Consider the following 13,548-nt stretch of genomic DNA (forward strand, 5'->3'; position numbering starts at 1 on the left):
GTGTTGTTTATTCAAACTCCGATTACGCGTTAGACAAGCAACAAAAGCTCAAAGTTTATACGCTTGAAAAGCTTTGTTGTTGTTTCGGTTTGACTTAAGAACTTCAATAACAAAAGAAATATAATGAAGAAAGAGGACAGAGTCAGTTTCAACAAGTTCTTTGGAGACTTCGTGGAAGTCCTAACTCGCTTGGATGATTACCAAGTTCTCTCCGTTGAAATTCCAAAGAGCGACAAATTTTTTGAGAATGATCCAAAGCAAATAACTACCCACTTCTTAGAATATCTGGACAAGTCAGGTAAGAAGATTAAAAGCGATATATCAGTTTCATCCAAGTTCAAGGGCCACGACTATGAAAGCATCTATCAAATTTATCATGACTTAAAAATTGCTTCTATTATCAGGTATTCTGAAAACGAGGATTTCGAAGAGGAGTGCCACAATATCGACAGGTTCTTTCAAGTGGCTACGGAAATCCTTCTGAAGGAAAGTCTGAGACTAGAGAATAGTACAGATCATCACGATAAGGATCTCCGAAAGTCCACGAGAGGTGAGTCACGAAGTAGAAGCGTCAAGCAGGAGTTCCAAGATAGTGACGATCCAAGATCAGAATTAAGACGTTCCATCGTTCGCGATTTTGAGCTGATTACAACCTCGTACTTGAACAAGTCTGGATCTGCCCTCATTCTCTCGGTTTCCAATGGAGTCCCAATATTTTCTTCTTTAAGCACCACCATATCCGAGTTAGAAGACAAACAGCCTCATTTTGAGAGTGATGCTCCGGCTGAAAATTTGACAGTCGTTCCCACCTTGAAATCTTTGACAGCTGAAGATTTGATACAACTGTCACCGGGCCAAGGTCCTACTCAACAACTAAGTCCACCAACAGAGATTTTAGTACAGAATTTCCACCCGAATTGGTATAGCATCCCGGTTCCCCAATGGCTCAAGCACGGTGACAACGAGAACGATTACTCCTTTGCTCCAATGTTTGATGAAGCACAGTCAATTATTTCAAACGAGTGGAAGGGCATTATGTGGCTTCAACAGTATGGGTTGAAAAGAATTTCTGAGATCAAGAGGTCTTTAGAAGCTGAAGAAATGGACCAGGACGTGCCAGATGATATACAATCAGAGGCTCAAAAGTTAGAGAATGGCAACGGAACTTCTGAAGATCCTGAATTTGTGCTACAGCCTCAAGCCGATCCACAGGTTGGATTAGAGCGTGACTCTTCTGAGGTGTTAATTCCAGAAAAGGACAGGAGAAAAAGCCACGGTCACGAAGAAGGAGAAGTAGAAGAAGAAGAGCAAGAACAAGAGATGGAAGAAGAACACGGACACGAAGGTCAAGATGATGATGACGTTGATATCGACATCGACATAGATTCTGCTCCAATCAATTTAGAGAATTTGTTGCAATGGAAATTTGGAGAGATCATTGAAGATTCCGAAGAAAGCGCTGTTGAGGCACAGATAGCACAGCAAACTATCACCGAACTGTTATTAGAGTTGAACCAGCTTAGAAGACAACGTTTCTTGGATGGTAAACATTCGAATTCCAGGGTTTTCAAACCCAACAAGGTCGAAGTAGTCAAGTTTCACCAGCTGAAACGTATGCTAAGTGGCCTTATCAAACACAAAAATGTATTACCAAACCAACTAGGAATGAAACCAAGCACAAAAATTCCTATTTTACAACAGAACTATAACGGATCGTTGCCCTCGTCGATGATGAGTGATGCTCATAATTCACAGGCAGTTCAGATATCTGCTTATAATAGACCCGGGAGAAGACGCCGTTAAATTTTGTATACAATTAGATCCTGAATCTCAACTGTCATGAATAATCTCTATACCGTTGAACTCAATAAAGTTTTTTGGCTCAATACCGGTGATTACTTCTGCAACAATCTGCTTGTCTGATTTCTGCTCCATCATTAGATCACAAATATGGACGCCCCCTATGCCGTATAATGAGACGGTATATTTGAAAGTATCCTTCTGCGATACAAATGACTCTTTATTGTTTTCAAGAGGGCTTAGAAGTTGCTTTCGTTTTTCCAAATCAATCATTGCAAACAAACAGTCTTGAAGAAGATCATCAATTTCCTCAAGATTTGCTGCATCGATTTTTTTGCTTGTTATCAATACGGTTGGCAGTCCCAGGGTTTCGTGAATTCCCATATAAAGATTATGACCTAGATTAATAAGGTTTAGATCTCGCAAATTCAAATGATCGCTACCGTTCTGTTCAATTTTGTTGTGTTCTTCGTCTTTTGCAATTAGGGAGCATGTAATCTGCTCAACAGTAAACATTGAGTTCATGAATGGATAAACTCGGCACAGCTCAGGATAGGAAACAGATATTTCATATACGCAGGTTTTGATTTCACGAATTTCGAGGATTGATGGAAATTTATGCTCGGGATCACACATGTAATGCACTTTAGCTACTCTCTCTTTTCCTGTCTTGTCACATATATCCCCACCAGTAAGAGTTTGCTCCAGATACCGTGTTTTAGCGCCATTGGTATTTAGCTTGAAATTCGAGTAGTCTTCCCAGTCCACATTGTCAAAGCTGGCGAGCTTGAAATGAGGTTGATTAAAGTCAATTCTTGTTATACCTGATTCTAGAAGCTTCGAGTCTAATGATCTGTACTGGCTTACATCCGAGAACAGACAGAAGCATGTGCTCCAATAGCCGCTCAACCGGTGGAGGCAATTGTCGTACTTTTTGTCGTACTTCGTCCCTAGCGACTTGATGATATCCACAGCCAACTTTAAATCTGAGGAAACCCTTTCCTCCATTTGATTCACATACTCAATTGTTTTTGCATGTGTCAATTTAGATGGCAAAGAACAGACGTAGTCCTGTCCAAACTGTCTGATATGTATTGTTTGGGCATCTGGAGAGTGTTCTCGTTGTTCTTCAAACAATTTTATATTATATTCCGGGATGATCTCATCTGAAAACACTTCGGCGAGAGTGTGACCAAGAAAAAGGATCAAATGGTAGAACCGCATTTTGATTCAATCAACGGCAATGACACAGGTTAATGTCTGTCAACTATGATCGTGTGTACTAAGTAGATTTTGAATTTAATCTTTGATATTTTTCACTGCCAGAAACGCTAGCAATCAATTGCTAAACAAGAACCAATTTGATACCAACCAGGCTCAATCAAATTTGCTCGATTGGGATGCAGATTTGGAAAGTACCTAATACAAATACGTACAGTCATTAATCAGGTTTGAACTTAAGCTCTTGATGTGGCTTAATTGTCAAAAGCCTCGGGGCCTGGGATCAACATGTTTTCGTCGCTACAAATCCCGAGGACCAAAACTTGAACGCTCAACTCAGAATGTGCGCGAAGATTCTCTTAAGCTATCGAGGTTCACGACTATTAGAGAAGACTATCAGATGCCTCAGAATCCGATTGTTCTTTGTCACGGATTTTCGGGTTTTGACAGTTTGATTGCATTACCAACAGTACAGCTATTCCACTGGGCACAGAAAAGTCCAACTACGACTCAGCATATTGCTCAGGAGGCAACCACCAAAATAGAGGTATTTGAATATTGGCACGGAATTCGAAGAGAGCTGTTATCCAGAGGTTGCAGAGTATTGGCAGCAAAAGTGCCACCATTTGCTACCATTGAGACCAGGTCTGAAATTCTGAACAAGTTCATTCAACAAAAAGTTGAAGCCCGGTTTCCTAATGCATCCGAACCAGTCAAAGTCAATCTGATAGCCCATTCAATGGGAGGTTTGGATTGCCGTTACTTGATATCTGCATTTGAGCAGAGAAACTTTCAGGTGGTCTCTCTAACTACAGTCTCGACACCTCACAGGGGATCGTACGCAGCAAATCGGATAATTGAGTTGTTTCCCTTCAAAGTGATCGATACAGTGTTTCCATCCATCAGAGAACTGACTTTAGAGAATTGTGCAAGACTGAACAAAGAAATACAAGATGATCCTAACGTGAAATACTTTAGCTATGGTGCGTCTTTCAAACCAAACATATTCAATGTGTTCTACCCTACGTGGAAAATGGTCTACCCCAAGGAGGGTCCTAACGATGGTCTTGTAAGTTTAGAAAGTGCACAATGGGGTGATTATTTGGGACATATGGAAAATGTCGATCATTTGGATTTGATTAATTGGATGAATCTATCTAAAAGAGTTAAAAATCTGGCAGGAATTGGCACATTCAATCCAATTGCATTGTATCTTGATATAGCAGATAACCTGGCCAAACAGGGACTATGACCCCAAGGAAATCTTATAGAAGATTATTCGAAATATAATTCATCTCCAGTCTGGTGGAATCACAGTAGCGTGCAAGCTGCTCGTCGTAGCTATCAGGATATTTAATCCTGGCTAGCTCGCAATTCTTGTGCTCATTAAATACCCATTTCTTCCACTCAGAAGTAATGTATGTTTTCTCAGCAGCATTCAAAAGTCCTAATTCCGTTAGAAGCTCGTTTCTCTTTAGACCAAATTCCACGAGACGAGACTGAACACGACCAGTATTGGATGTCGGGTGATCATGAACTTCCATCTGTTTTTGGAATTCCAACAAACAACCTGATGCAGTTTCATTTCCTGAGCCAAGCAATTGTGGTCTCTGAGTGAATTCTTGGATATCGCTCAACGAAATCATTCTTTTCATTAAGACTGGCCTCTGTGTCAATGAGTCAACATATTTTTCTGTATTATACTCCATCCAATATGAATAACTCGTTTTCCCCGAGAAATAAAGGTTAAAAATAAGAGATACAGCCAATGTGACCACCAAAATCCAATACATCTGCAAATCTTTGAACAAGGTGAGAATCGATTGTAGTACCAACTTCGCAGTGACATATATGAGCTTGTCTAGCTCAAGGTTTAGCTTCTGTAAAACAACGTTAAGAAGAAGTTCTGCCTTGACGCCCCTCACTTCTTTTTGGAACTCAAGCTCCTCTTTTGTTGGTTCATCGCTATCAAATTTGGTGACAGGACCAAATAATCTAATTGCAGACGCAATTTTTCGATTCTCGTTAGAGAGACTATTGATTGCTGAAGTGATGTGTTTGTGCAGGTCGTCAATCTTAAATAACATGACTTGTCTAAAAAACAATGAGCTTAATACTTCAGCAAAGCTCTTTGTTTTCACCACTTTGTAGTAAACCAGAAGCTTACACGTACGTGAATCCGTGTTGAAAATAACAAACCTGATCACAAGTCTGCGTGCAGAGCCAAATGGGAATCGGAGGTATGAGGTGCTTTGCGATATGTTGTAATACTTATTATTCGACATTGATTCGATTTCCTGCTGGACTGAAAGTGCCTCCAAATTCGAACTCCAAATGTTTCTTGTCAACTTTTGTTTCGAATCGCATCTCCAAATGGTGTGCTGTGTCCCTGTATCTACAGTGATCTGAGCAAATGGAAGCATGGAGTGTAGAAGAAAAGACTGATCTCCGACAAGAACATGAAAAAGAGCTTTTGCAGGGATATCGTACTTTTTAATCCACAGTAGCTTCATATCATCACTGTAATTCAGCTTATTATTATTATCAAGATCCGATGCCGAAGCAACGGTCAAAACCGAATTCTCTTCATCATTCTTGTTAGAGGGGCCCGATGAATGGCCATGTGAAGTGTCCTCATGATTTTGGTTTCTGACGGTTTTGATTTTGGTCAAATTTTCAAGTATAGTCTCCAAAGACTTAGTTTCCGATGATTTTCGAGCTGATATCAGATAGTTGATTTGATCTTTGATAAGAGAGCCTGACTCAAAAAATAGCTTCATTTTGGTAGAAATTCCACTGACAGTGTACATTCGGAGCACATCATAGTTGTCTTTCGAGACGGAATCCACATACAAAAAATTGACCAAGTTGAAGATTGAGATCGACACCAAACCACAATTTGAGGTGTAAAGATAGACGTGCTTTTGCGTGACATAAATATGACAAAAGAGTTCTTGCTTGGAGTTAGCAGACCAGAAAGCTCTAAATACAACAAGAACAAATTCATCAGGTTGGACTCGTGATTCGAAGAGTGAGCGCAGTTGTAAATCCAATCGTCTGAGTTCAAGGGGGTAAAATGCTGGGTATCTAAGGTTGATGTAAGTGAGGTTTTGAGAGTTCAATTCGTTGACTTTGGATACCTTCTGCAAAGAAGGACTGTCGATAGTGTAGTAAAGTCCCCAATTTATGAATCCCCACACATTAGCTGTAAAAGCCGAAGGAACCTCCGCCGATGTAAGATAAAGGTGAGATAAGCAAGAGAGGTTTGTAAGCTCTGTTACTAACGGAGGACTGAAATCAAGATCGAGCTTAAGCTGTGGTAAAGTGTGAGTGAGCAAATTCTGTGCATTGTCGCTTTTAGAGGTAGGAAAGTTAACCAGCTCCAAGTCTTTTTCGACAACAGGTTTTAGTCTAAATTGGTCAAGTAGTGGCTCGAACCGGGACATAGAAACTGCATTGTTGGTTTTCAGCGCCGAGGCTTTGACATTATGGAATACAGAAATCCAACTCTTAAGCTCTCCCAATGTTTCAACCTGAAGTGTTATTTCTGTCTCTAAGGTTTTAATCTCGAAACAAAATTTGCGGGTCTCCTCCGGTTTATATCGCACGTTAGCCAGAAGAATTCCGATTTTGTCAGATTCCTCCACAGCTGTAAGGGACGAGTTTAGCGATAAAAACCCAAAGAGGCCACTTTTAACAAAAAGCCACCTTTTGATCCAAACAGTGTCTTTGGAATTCAGTCTATTGCTCTTCATAAAAACCCACCCATGCTTTTCGTATTGCTGCACGTTGGTTTCAGCCAAATGCGACATATTGATGGTAGCAGGAATATAAGAATTCAGATCACTGGAGGGAGTATACAGACTGATAACAGCTTCTTCTGAACTGGCTTTTGCTACCAATAAATCTTTCATCAGCAATTTGTATGAACGAATTTGAACATCAAGACAATGTTTGGCTTTCACAACAGCTGCGTAGTTTTGTTTCAGGCCTAATGACTCTGAGAGAATCCTGGTTTGATCGCTTGCATTCCATACATTATTTGAAACTCCAACTAAAGAGGAACTTATCTTGTGCCTCAAATCGATAAGGCATATCCATAAGCTCAAGCAAACATGAATATATTGTTTTCTGATTTCAAATAGTTGTAGGGCATCTTCCTTGGCACTTGTGGGATCCAAGCTCTTTGGTTGAGCCACAAATCGCTCTAAGTAAGCGTCATATTTGCCTTGAATTGTTTCGAATGCAAATCGAGTCTCAAAATATGCTCCAAAATCTTTCTCCAGTAGAGTCGACAGTGTATTAGCCGAGTCTAACTTGGGTCCTAGTATACTGTGGAACGTATTCAAAATTACATTCATCCCCTTTGAGGTATTGGAGACACAAGGTTTTGCAACATCTTTGACCAGATAACTGCTGTGATCTAAGGATTCAAAAGTACTGACAAGCTCTGAACTCATCCCATCTAAAACAGAACAAGCAGACGAATACCGTTTGAGGAAAGCAATTGTCTTCTTCAGAACCGATTGATACTCCACGATGCGATCATTCATATAATTTGCAGATGCCCTAAAACTGGGAGAGTCGGTAGATGCTTCTTTTAATCCCACAGCAATCAGCTTTACAATGCGCTCCCCGGATTGATTAGATATCGTATCAATCGGCGGGGATAACAGCAGATTTGTGTTGGATTCTAAATTCGGCGGAGTCTCCATGATGGAAAATAACGCCAATTGTAATAAATATGTCAATCTCGTTACCGAGCTAGAAACGGGTAAAAAGTTGGTCTTATGTATTTATTTGATAATTTACACCTCGCACCAATCATTCATGCTCTATGTACACGGATCAGACTTTAGAAAGAAGGCAGTCAACTTTGGCGAAATACTCTGGGTCTGTAAGCTCTTGGATTTCTTCTCTTGTGAGCCATTTGTATTCTTGGCAACCCTGGATTTTGTTCAATTTAAAATCACCTGCAACAATATGCGACTTGATCAAATATTCTCTCACACCATCCTCTCCCATATCAGAGACAATCTTGCCCTTAGAGAATTTGATCAAAGCGGTTGGGGTGTTCGAGACTGTCCAAATGTTTAATTTGTCTCCGCCCAAACTCTTCAAACCGTCTTCGGCGACTAAATGTAATGGTTTCGAGTCATCTGCAACTTCAAATGCTGGAAACTTCCAAGAGTTGTTCTGTTTCACAAGGAGATACAACGTTCTTGACAAGCTTCTTTCTAATGACAGCTTGTTGTCTGATTTATCAGCTTCAGTAATTCGAGGCATCGGGTTAATAGGTCTACTAGCATCATCCAGGTTTTCTTCACGAGACTCTGGAGCCTGATCGGACTTGTCGCTAGAGCCGAATTTGGGAAGCACAATCACCTCTTTGAATCTTCTATCTCTTCCATGTCTGATCTCGGGTTTTCCTTGAGGAAACCAAACGCCTCGTCTGGCTTGAATTGGGTATGTTTGAGCTTGGGCAAACTCTCGCTCTGCAACAGTACCCTTTTTGAAGTAGAACCATCTGGGGAATGTCCACATAAGTCTCCTTTGAAGCTCATCTTGATATTTGTAAAACTTTTTCTCAAACTCTGACATGTCTGCAGTCACCTGAGGCACTCTCGAGAGTATAGCTCCTGCATGTACATTTTTAAGTGGAGTTGAAGTGCTGGTAGACAGATACCTTCTTCCCCATATCAATTTGTTCATGACGATGGGTGTAACTCAAAGTCTTTTAGATGGTATTTTTCAATTAAATTTTCGAAAAATTCAACATTGGTTCCAAAGTCAATGAAAAATTGTAAGTGCAACTACACATCCGTACACCACAGCTCGAGCTACATATCAGCCCAGAGTAATAAGTAAGAATATCTGAAAGTATTACAAGCGTGTAATGCACACCACTGCGCAGTTTTATTTTAATGGGTGGGTTATAGATCAACAGTTTCTGTGTTGGGCCTTAGAATAGGAAATGACCAGAAAAAGACAATCTTCTACAGTTGGGACACCTACTATGTCAGAAACAGTACCGTTGGTTTTTGAGTCTTGTCGTCAAGGAACATACCTATTTTCAGAAATTCCTCAATGGCAGCGAGACAATCATTATATACTTTCCGGTTATGTTCGGGAGACCAAAAGTTTCAGAGCTTGCTGGGATTCATTGTTTTATCTTCACAATGAGACTGTTAATATCATAACACACTTGGTTCCAGGACTTCTGTTTCCAATTGGACTGTTCTCAGTGTCGCCATGGATGGTGTCAAATGATCGATTGATTAGATCTGTTCCAAATTGGCTGATACAAATTCCCGTGTTTGATAGCACCACAAGAGCGGACAACTTCATTTTTGGCCTATTCTTCTTTGGATTTGTGTCTTGTTTATCGTTGTCAGCGATATTTCATGCTACCAAATGCCATTCCCATAAAGTCATGAAGCAGGGATCATCTCTTGATTATGTTGGAATCATTTGTTTGATAGTTACATCAATGATTGGTATTATTCATTATTCATTACAAGATGACCCCGGAGCACGTTGGAGCTGTATTGCTCTTGTTGGGTTATTCGGAACCGTGTGCCTGGTTCTCACCTTAGATCCTGGTTTTCGAGAGCCTGAATGGAGAACATTCAGGGCTACGATGTTCGTTATCTTCGGAGTCTCTAGCGTGATTCCAATAGGCTATGGCTTATTTGAATACGGGGCTACAGAGGTTTGGAATCGTGCGGGGCTTGGATACGTTCTTTTAGAAGGTCTCGGTTACATATCAGGAGCGATTATCTATGCAATGCGTACCCCAGAAAAGCATGCTCCAGGAAGATTCGACATCTGGGGAAATTCACACCAAATATTTCACGTTCTCGTGGTCTTGAGCGCATACTCGCATCTCAAAGGACTGAACCAATCTTATATATGGGCACATTCTTCGGGGGTGATGGATAAAGGAATCTAGAATATAGCACCTCCAGAAATAAACAACCTCTCTTGATTCTTCTTACACCACTTGATGATGTTCTTGCACGAGTGCAATAATACCTTTTCGTCCATGATACCACCATTTGTAATAAGATAGAGTTCATAGTTTGAAGTAGTGATCAACAGACCAACCAAAGTATCATTGAGATACGCCCACTTAACAAGATTTATGAAGTGGCTGTCTTTCAATATATCGCTCTCATTGGGTTGAACCGCCGTTTTGGATGAAGTTGCAAATCTAGCGTGTAGGTGCGAGTACATCAACATCAGTTGACCACGCATGTTTTCGTTAGGGTCTTTATAGTGCGCCAGCCTTGAAAATATAAATTGTGTATGCTTCTTGCTTTTGAAGACGAAATGTTGGACGAGAGGTGCTGGAATCTCCACAGGATCAACTTTTCCGGAACTCGGTCCAGTGTCTCCATTGATTCCTTGAGTGCCGACAATTGCTTTGAATAATTCTCTGAAAAGTGTGCGATTAAGTTTGAGAGACTTCACTATCGAGTTAGCTATCTTTCTCATCTCAAAAAAACTATCTTTATAAGCGCTGACTAGTATGACAGTTATCTTGCTAGAATCCGGATCTAGATCTTCGTCGAGAATTCCCATATTCAAATCATGCAGTTGCATCAACTTCTCTTCTTTCAGATCGACAAATTGAATAAAAGAGTATAAAAATCCATTTGGATTGAACTTGGGAAAGCATATTGGAACCCAAAACTCTTCGTTTGCAGCGAGCTCTTGTGAATTGTTATCAATTGGAGTGGTTTTGAAAGTATTAGTGTTGTAAATCATAGAAAACAAAAGCTGGAGGTCTGATGTGTGTAAAGTATGACGTCGAGGCCTCAAAACTGTAATCAGCCTTCCATTGGGAGCTACCAGAAGACCGTACAGTAAATTCTCAGACTTATTCGCCAGCATGACACTCTCAATTCTGCGTCTAACAGACCTGCGCATCTTCAAACATTCGAGCCCTCCAATGACAAGTCCCGGGTTATTAAAGCTGGACATATCATTGCAAATTGAGTCCAAACATGCAATATCAGCCTTCCCTAATAGCTTTCGTAGATCGAAATTATCTCGTTTTTGGAAAACGCGGTCAATATGGGGTTTGCTCAATATAGTAAGTAAGAAGTTGTATAAGAAGTCAAGCTGCTGATTGAGTTGAATGTCACTTTCCCCTAATGAAGAGGTAGCCATTAAAATTATTGGCGATTTGTTCAAGAAAAAGAACCTAGTCTGCTGCTTCTCTCCTGCCATGAACGATCGCAATTGTTCGGTTTTCCCATCTGGGTTAAATTCGAAGAAAGAAACTATCGTTTGAATAATTCCCGCGTGAACAGTAAGTATTTCGTCTGATCCATGCATCGAGTATATTGGTTTTCCTGCTGCTGACAATATAAAGAAATGCTTTTGTTGTGAAAAGAACTCGTCAACATCATCACTGGAATCTGCTTTCTTGGGCTGAAATCCAAGATCAATTGCTGTCTGTGTTTCAGGGAAGCTTTTGAATGCTGTGTCTTCGTCGCTAAATATACTAGCATTCATGCTGGCTTCTAAACTAGCTGCAATACTCACATTATCTGCTTGAAGTGACGCAAGGGTTAAAGCAGTAGTTGACTCTGGCGGCCGAGGCAAGATTAATGAATTGGAAATCAATGAAACTTGTGACTTGCGATGGCTTAAGCTAGAATGTTCCAGATCGGTGGATTGAGTGGATTCTGTACTAGATACAGATCCACGGTGGATATAATTTTCGTGAATTGTTATCGAATCCATAAGGAAGGAATAACAAATAAAGTTGAACTTTATTAATTTTATTTATTATGACACACAGAAGAACCAGTAGTTCTGGTTCGACGCGACCAGAAATTGATCCCAAACAACGAAGCAATAGTACATTCAGTTATGCATTAGGTAACGACTCGACGTCCTCCTTTTTACAGCAAAATACAGTGTCCAATGTGGAATTTAACAATGTCCGTAACAGCCAGGATCTACCACAAGACACTGCTTCCCACTCCTCCTTGCAGCGCTCAGTATCCTCATCAACGACAGCTTCACGTATAGGAACTATGGAGAATAAGATATCACGTTTTTTCAACAAGACAGCCGAAAAGATGCGCAGGTCGCCATCGGAGACACATCTCAGTGCATTGACACCCAATCCCTCCACCTCAACAGCAGCATCCTCTCCGTCGGTTGACAAAGGATCGGGAATAGGTAATGGGTTTTCTGCAAAGCTGAAACGACCTGACAATTTATCCATTCAAACAACAATCCTTCCTACCAAGGAGCTGAAATCACCGCTAGCCAGGACTTCAAAAGAAGTCGAGCGAATCGCGAGTTTGAGTACACTGACAGAACAGCCACCTAAGCACAAACATTACCATGGAATATTGCGTTCTCGAAAGGACCCCACCAAGTCATCATCGAGCTCCAATTCCAAAGCATCAGCATTTCACGGTGGAGAGACAATGTATTCTTTCCACCCATCCCTTGTCAACTCTTCAATGACCGTACAAGAATTACAAAACACGATCACAGAGCTTGAGAAATTAAGTGTGAACAATTCCGCCTTGTCGGGCGATACAGACGCTATTGCAGATGAAGCATGGTCATTGGTGTCTTCTCTTGTACTACCTTTGTTTTATTGTGAGAGACTCAAGACACCAATAGAAGAAATGAACAAGCTTGTGTTCTTGCACTTAAGGCTCCGCTCAAATCAACCACAACATGATCAGATGACTTATTCGCCAGTTGCATCACCTAACAATTTCTCAAGTGTCTTTGATGGTGCAGCAGCTACTACCCCATATACCCCTTTGGGAGCCCCAACTCCCACTTTCACATCAACTGGAAGGTCTCCAAGCTCTTACAATACAATGTCCCCAGTTCACGGTCCAAGTGTCTTGCAGGAAGTTCAAGAATTTCTTAAGCATGGAATGAACACATACTTGACTCAATTGTATCAAGACGAAGCCAGTAAGGAGTTTGCATTAAAACCGCGTGAAAGAAAGGTGTCTCCAACCAAACGGTCTGCTCTCTTGATTGTGACAAGCGAGCAAAGTTTCCGTGATGCCTGTGCATTACTTTGGGATTATTTTTTCCAAGATATGTACTATTATCTCCAAGGTGTCTTCTTACCCCTTGAAGACGAATCCTTCGAAAGTTTACTTAGTGGTCCAGGCGGATGGAGAAGGAATTCAAATGTGCAGCATATTCTTTTGACCAGCTTCAGAGACAACGTTGTTATACCACTTTACGAAAATGTTCGTCAAGCTGAAGCAGACAAAGAACGCAGAAGAGAACGTACGATGTCGCTTGCTACCAACTCCTCGGTTTCTTTGCAAAGATTATCCCATGAAAATCTGAAGGCTGACAACCCTTCGGAAGGCTATAGAAACAATAAGAAACTTTTGCATTGTTTGTCAATTTTAGTTCGAGCAGATACCAATGACACCAATCAGAAGATCGTGGAGAATTTGGTTCAGCAGGTGCGTGAAAGATGTGCCCAACAGAGCATGTCCTCAAAAACGTTAGTGGTATGAT

General features: G+C 40.8%; 10 protein-coding genes across 10 annotated transcripts; 5 read left to right on the forward strand and 5 right to left on the reverse strand.

Annotated features, from left to right (window-relative positions):
* Positions 1 to 123: 123 nt before the first annotated feature.
* OGAPHI_002307 (uncharacterized protein) lies at positions 124 to 1,803 on the forward strand (the record flags this gene model as incomplete). Its single annotated transcript, XM_046203163.1, has 1 exon — positions 124 to 1,803. The coding sequence occupies one exon, from the start codon at positions 124 to 126 to the stop codon at positions 1,801 to 1,803; it is 1,680 nt and encodes a 559-aa protein (XP_046062967.1).
* A 27-nt stretch (positions 1,804 to 1,830) lies between these two features.
* Positions 1,831 to 3,024, reverse strand: OGAPHI_002308 (uncharacterized protein; the record flags this gene model as incomplete). Its single annotated transcript, XM_046203165.1, has 1 exon — positions 1,831 to 3,024. The coding sequence occupies one exon, from the start codon at positions 3,022 to 3,024 to the stop codon at positions 1,831 to 1,833; it is 1,194 nt and encodes a 397-aa protein (XP_046062968.1).
* Positions 3,025 to 3,421: 397 nt separating this feature from the next.
* On the forward strand, positions 3,422 to 4,273 carry OGAPHI_002309 (uncharacterized protein; the record flags this gene model as incomplete). Its single annotated transcript, XM_046203166.1, has 1 exon — positions 3,422 to 4,273. The coding sequence occupies one exon, from the start codon at positions 3,422 to 3,424 to the stop codon at positions 4,271 to 4,273; it is 852 nt and encodes a 283-aa protein (XP_046062969.1).
* Positions 4,274 to 4,286: 13 nt separating this feature from the next.
* OGAPHI_002310 (uncharacterized protein) lies at positions 4,287 to 7,736 on the reverse strand (the record flags this gene model as incomplete). Its single annotated transcript, XM_046203167.1, has 1 exon — positions 4,287 to 7,736. The coding sequence occupies one exon, from the start codon at positions 7,734 to 7,736 to the stop codon at positions 4,287 to 4,289; it is 3,450 nt and encodes a 1,149-aa protein (XP_046062970.1).
* A 122-nt stretch (positions 7,737 to 7,858) lies between these two features.
* On the forward strand, positions 7,859 to 8,365 carry OGAPHI_002311 (uncharacterized protein; the record flags this gene model as incomplete). Its single annotated transcript, XM_046203168.1, has 1 exon — positions 7,859 to 8,365. One exon carries the CDS (start codon positions 7,859 to 7,861, stop codon positions 8,363 to 8,365), a length of 507 nt encoding a protein of 168 aa, XP_046062971.1.
* OGAPHI_002312 (uncharacterized protein) lies at positions 7,870 to 8,733 on the reverse strand (the record flags this gene model as incomplete). Its single annotated transcript, XM_046203169.1, has 1 exon — positions 7,870 to 8,733. The coding sequence occupies one exon, from the start codon at positions 8,731 to 8,733 to the stop codon at positions 7,870 to 7,872; it is 864 nt and encodes a 287-aa protein (XP_046062972.1).
* A 262-nt stretch (positions 8,734 to 8,995) lies between these two features.
* On the forward strand, positions 8,996 to 9,973 carry OGAPHI_002313 (uncharacterized protein; the record flags this gene model as incomplete). The annotated part of the gene is made up of 1 exon (XM_046203170.1): positions 8,996 to 9,973. The coding sequence occupies one exon, from the start codon at positions 8,996 to 8,998 to the stop codon at positions 9,971 to 9,973; it is 978 nt and encodes a 325-aa protein (XP_046062973.1).
* OGAPHI_002314 (uncharacterized protein) lies at positions 9,970 to 11,775 on the reverse strand (the record flags this gene model as incomplete). Its single annotated transcript, XM_046203171.1, has 1 exon — positions 9,970 to 11,775. One exon carries the CDS (start codon positions 11,773 to 11,775, stop codon positions 9,970 to 9,972), a length of 1,806 nt encoding a protein of 601 aa, XP_046062974.1.
* Positions 11,776 to 11,822: 47 nt separating this feature from the next.
* Positions 11,823 to 13,547, forward strand: OGAPHI_002315 (uncharacterized protein; the record flags this gene model as incomplete). The annotated part of the gene is made up of 1 exon (XM_046203172.1): positions 11,823 to 13,547. One exon carries the CDS (start codon positions 11,823 to 11,825, stop codon positions 13,545 to 13,547), a length of 1,725 nt encoding a protein of 574 aa, XP_046062975.1.
* OGAPHI_002316 (uncharacterized protein) lies at positions 11,903 to 12,265 on the reverse strand (the record flags this gene model as incomplete). The annotated part of the gene is made up of 1 exon (XM_046203173.1): positions 11,903 to 12,265. One exon carries the CDS (start codon positions 12,263 to 12,265, stop codon positions 11,903 to 11,905), a length of 363 nt encoding a protein of 120 aa, XP_046062976.1.
* Position 13,548: the final 1 nt, after the last annotated feature.

Source organism: Ogataea philodendri, assembly GCF_020536065.1.
Source record: "Ogataea philodendri strain CBS6075 chromosome Unknown scaffold1, whole genome shotgun sequence".
NCBI lineage: Eukaryota > Fungi > Ascomycota > Pichiomycetes > Pichiales > Pichiaceae > Ogataea > Ogataea philodendri.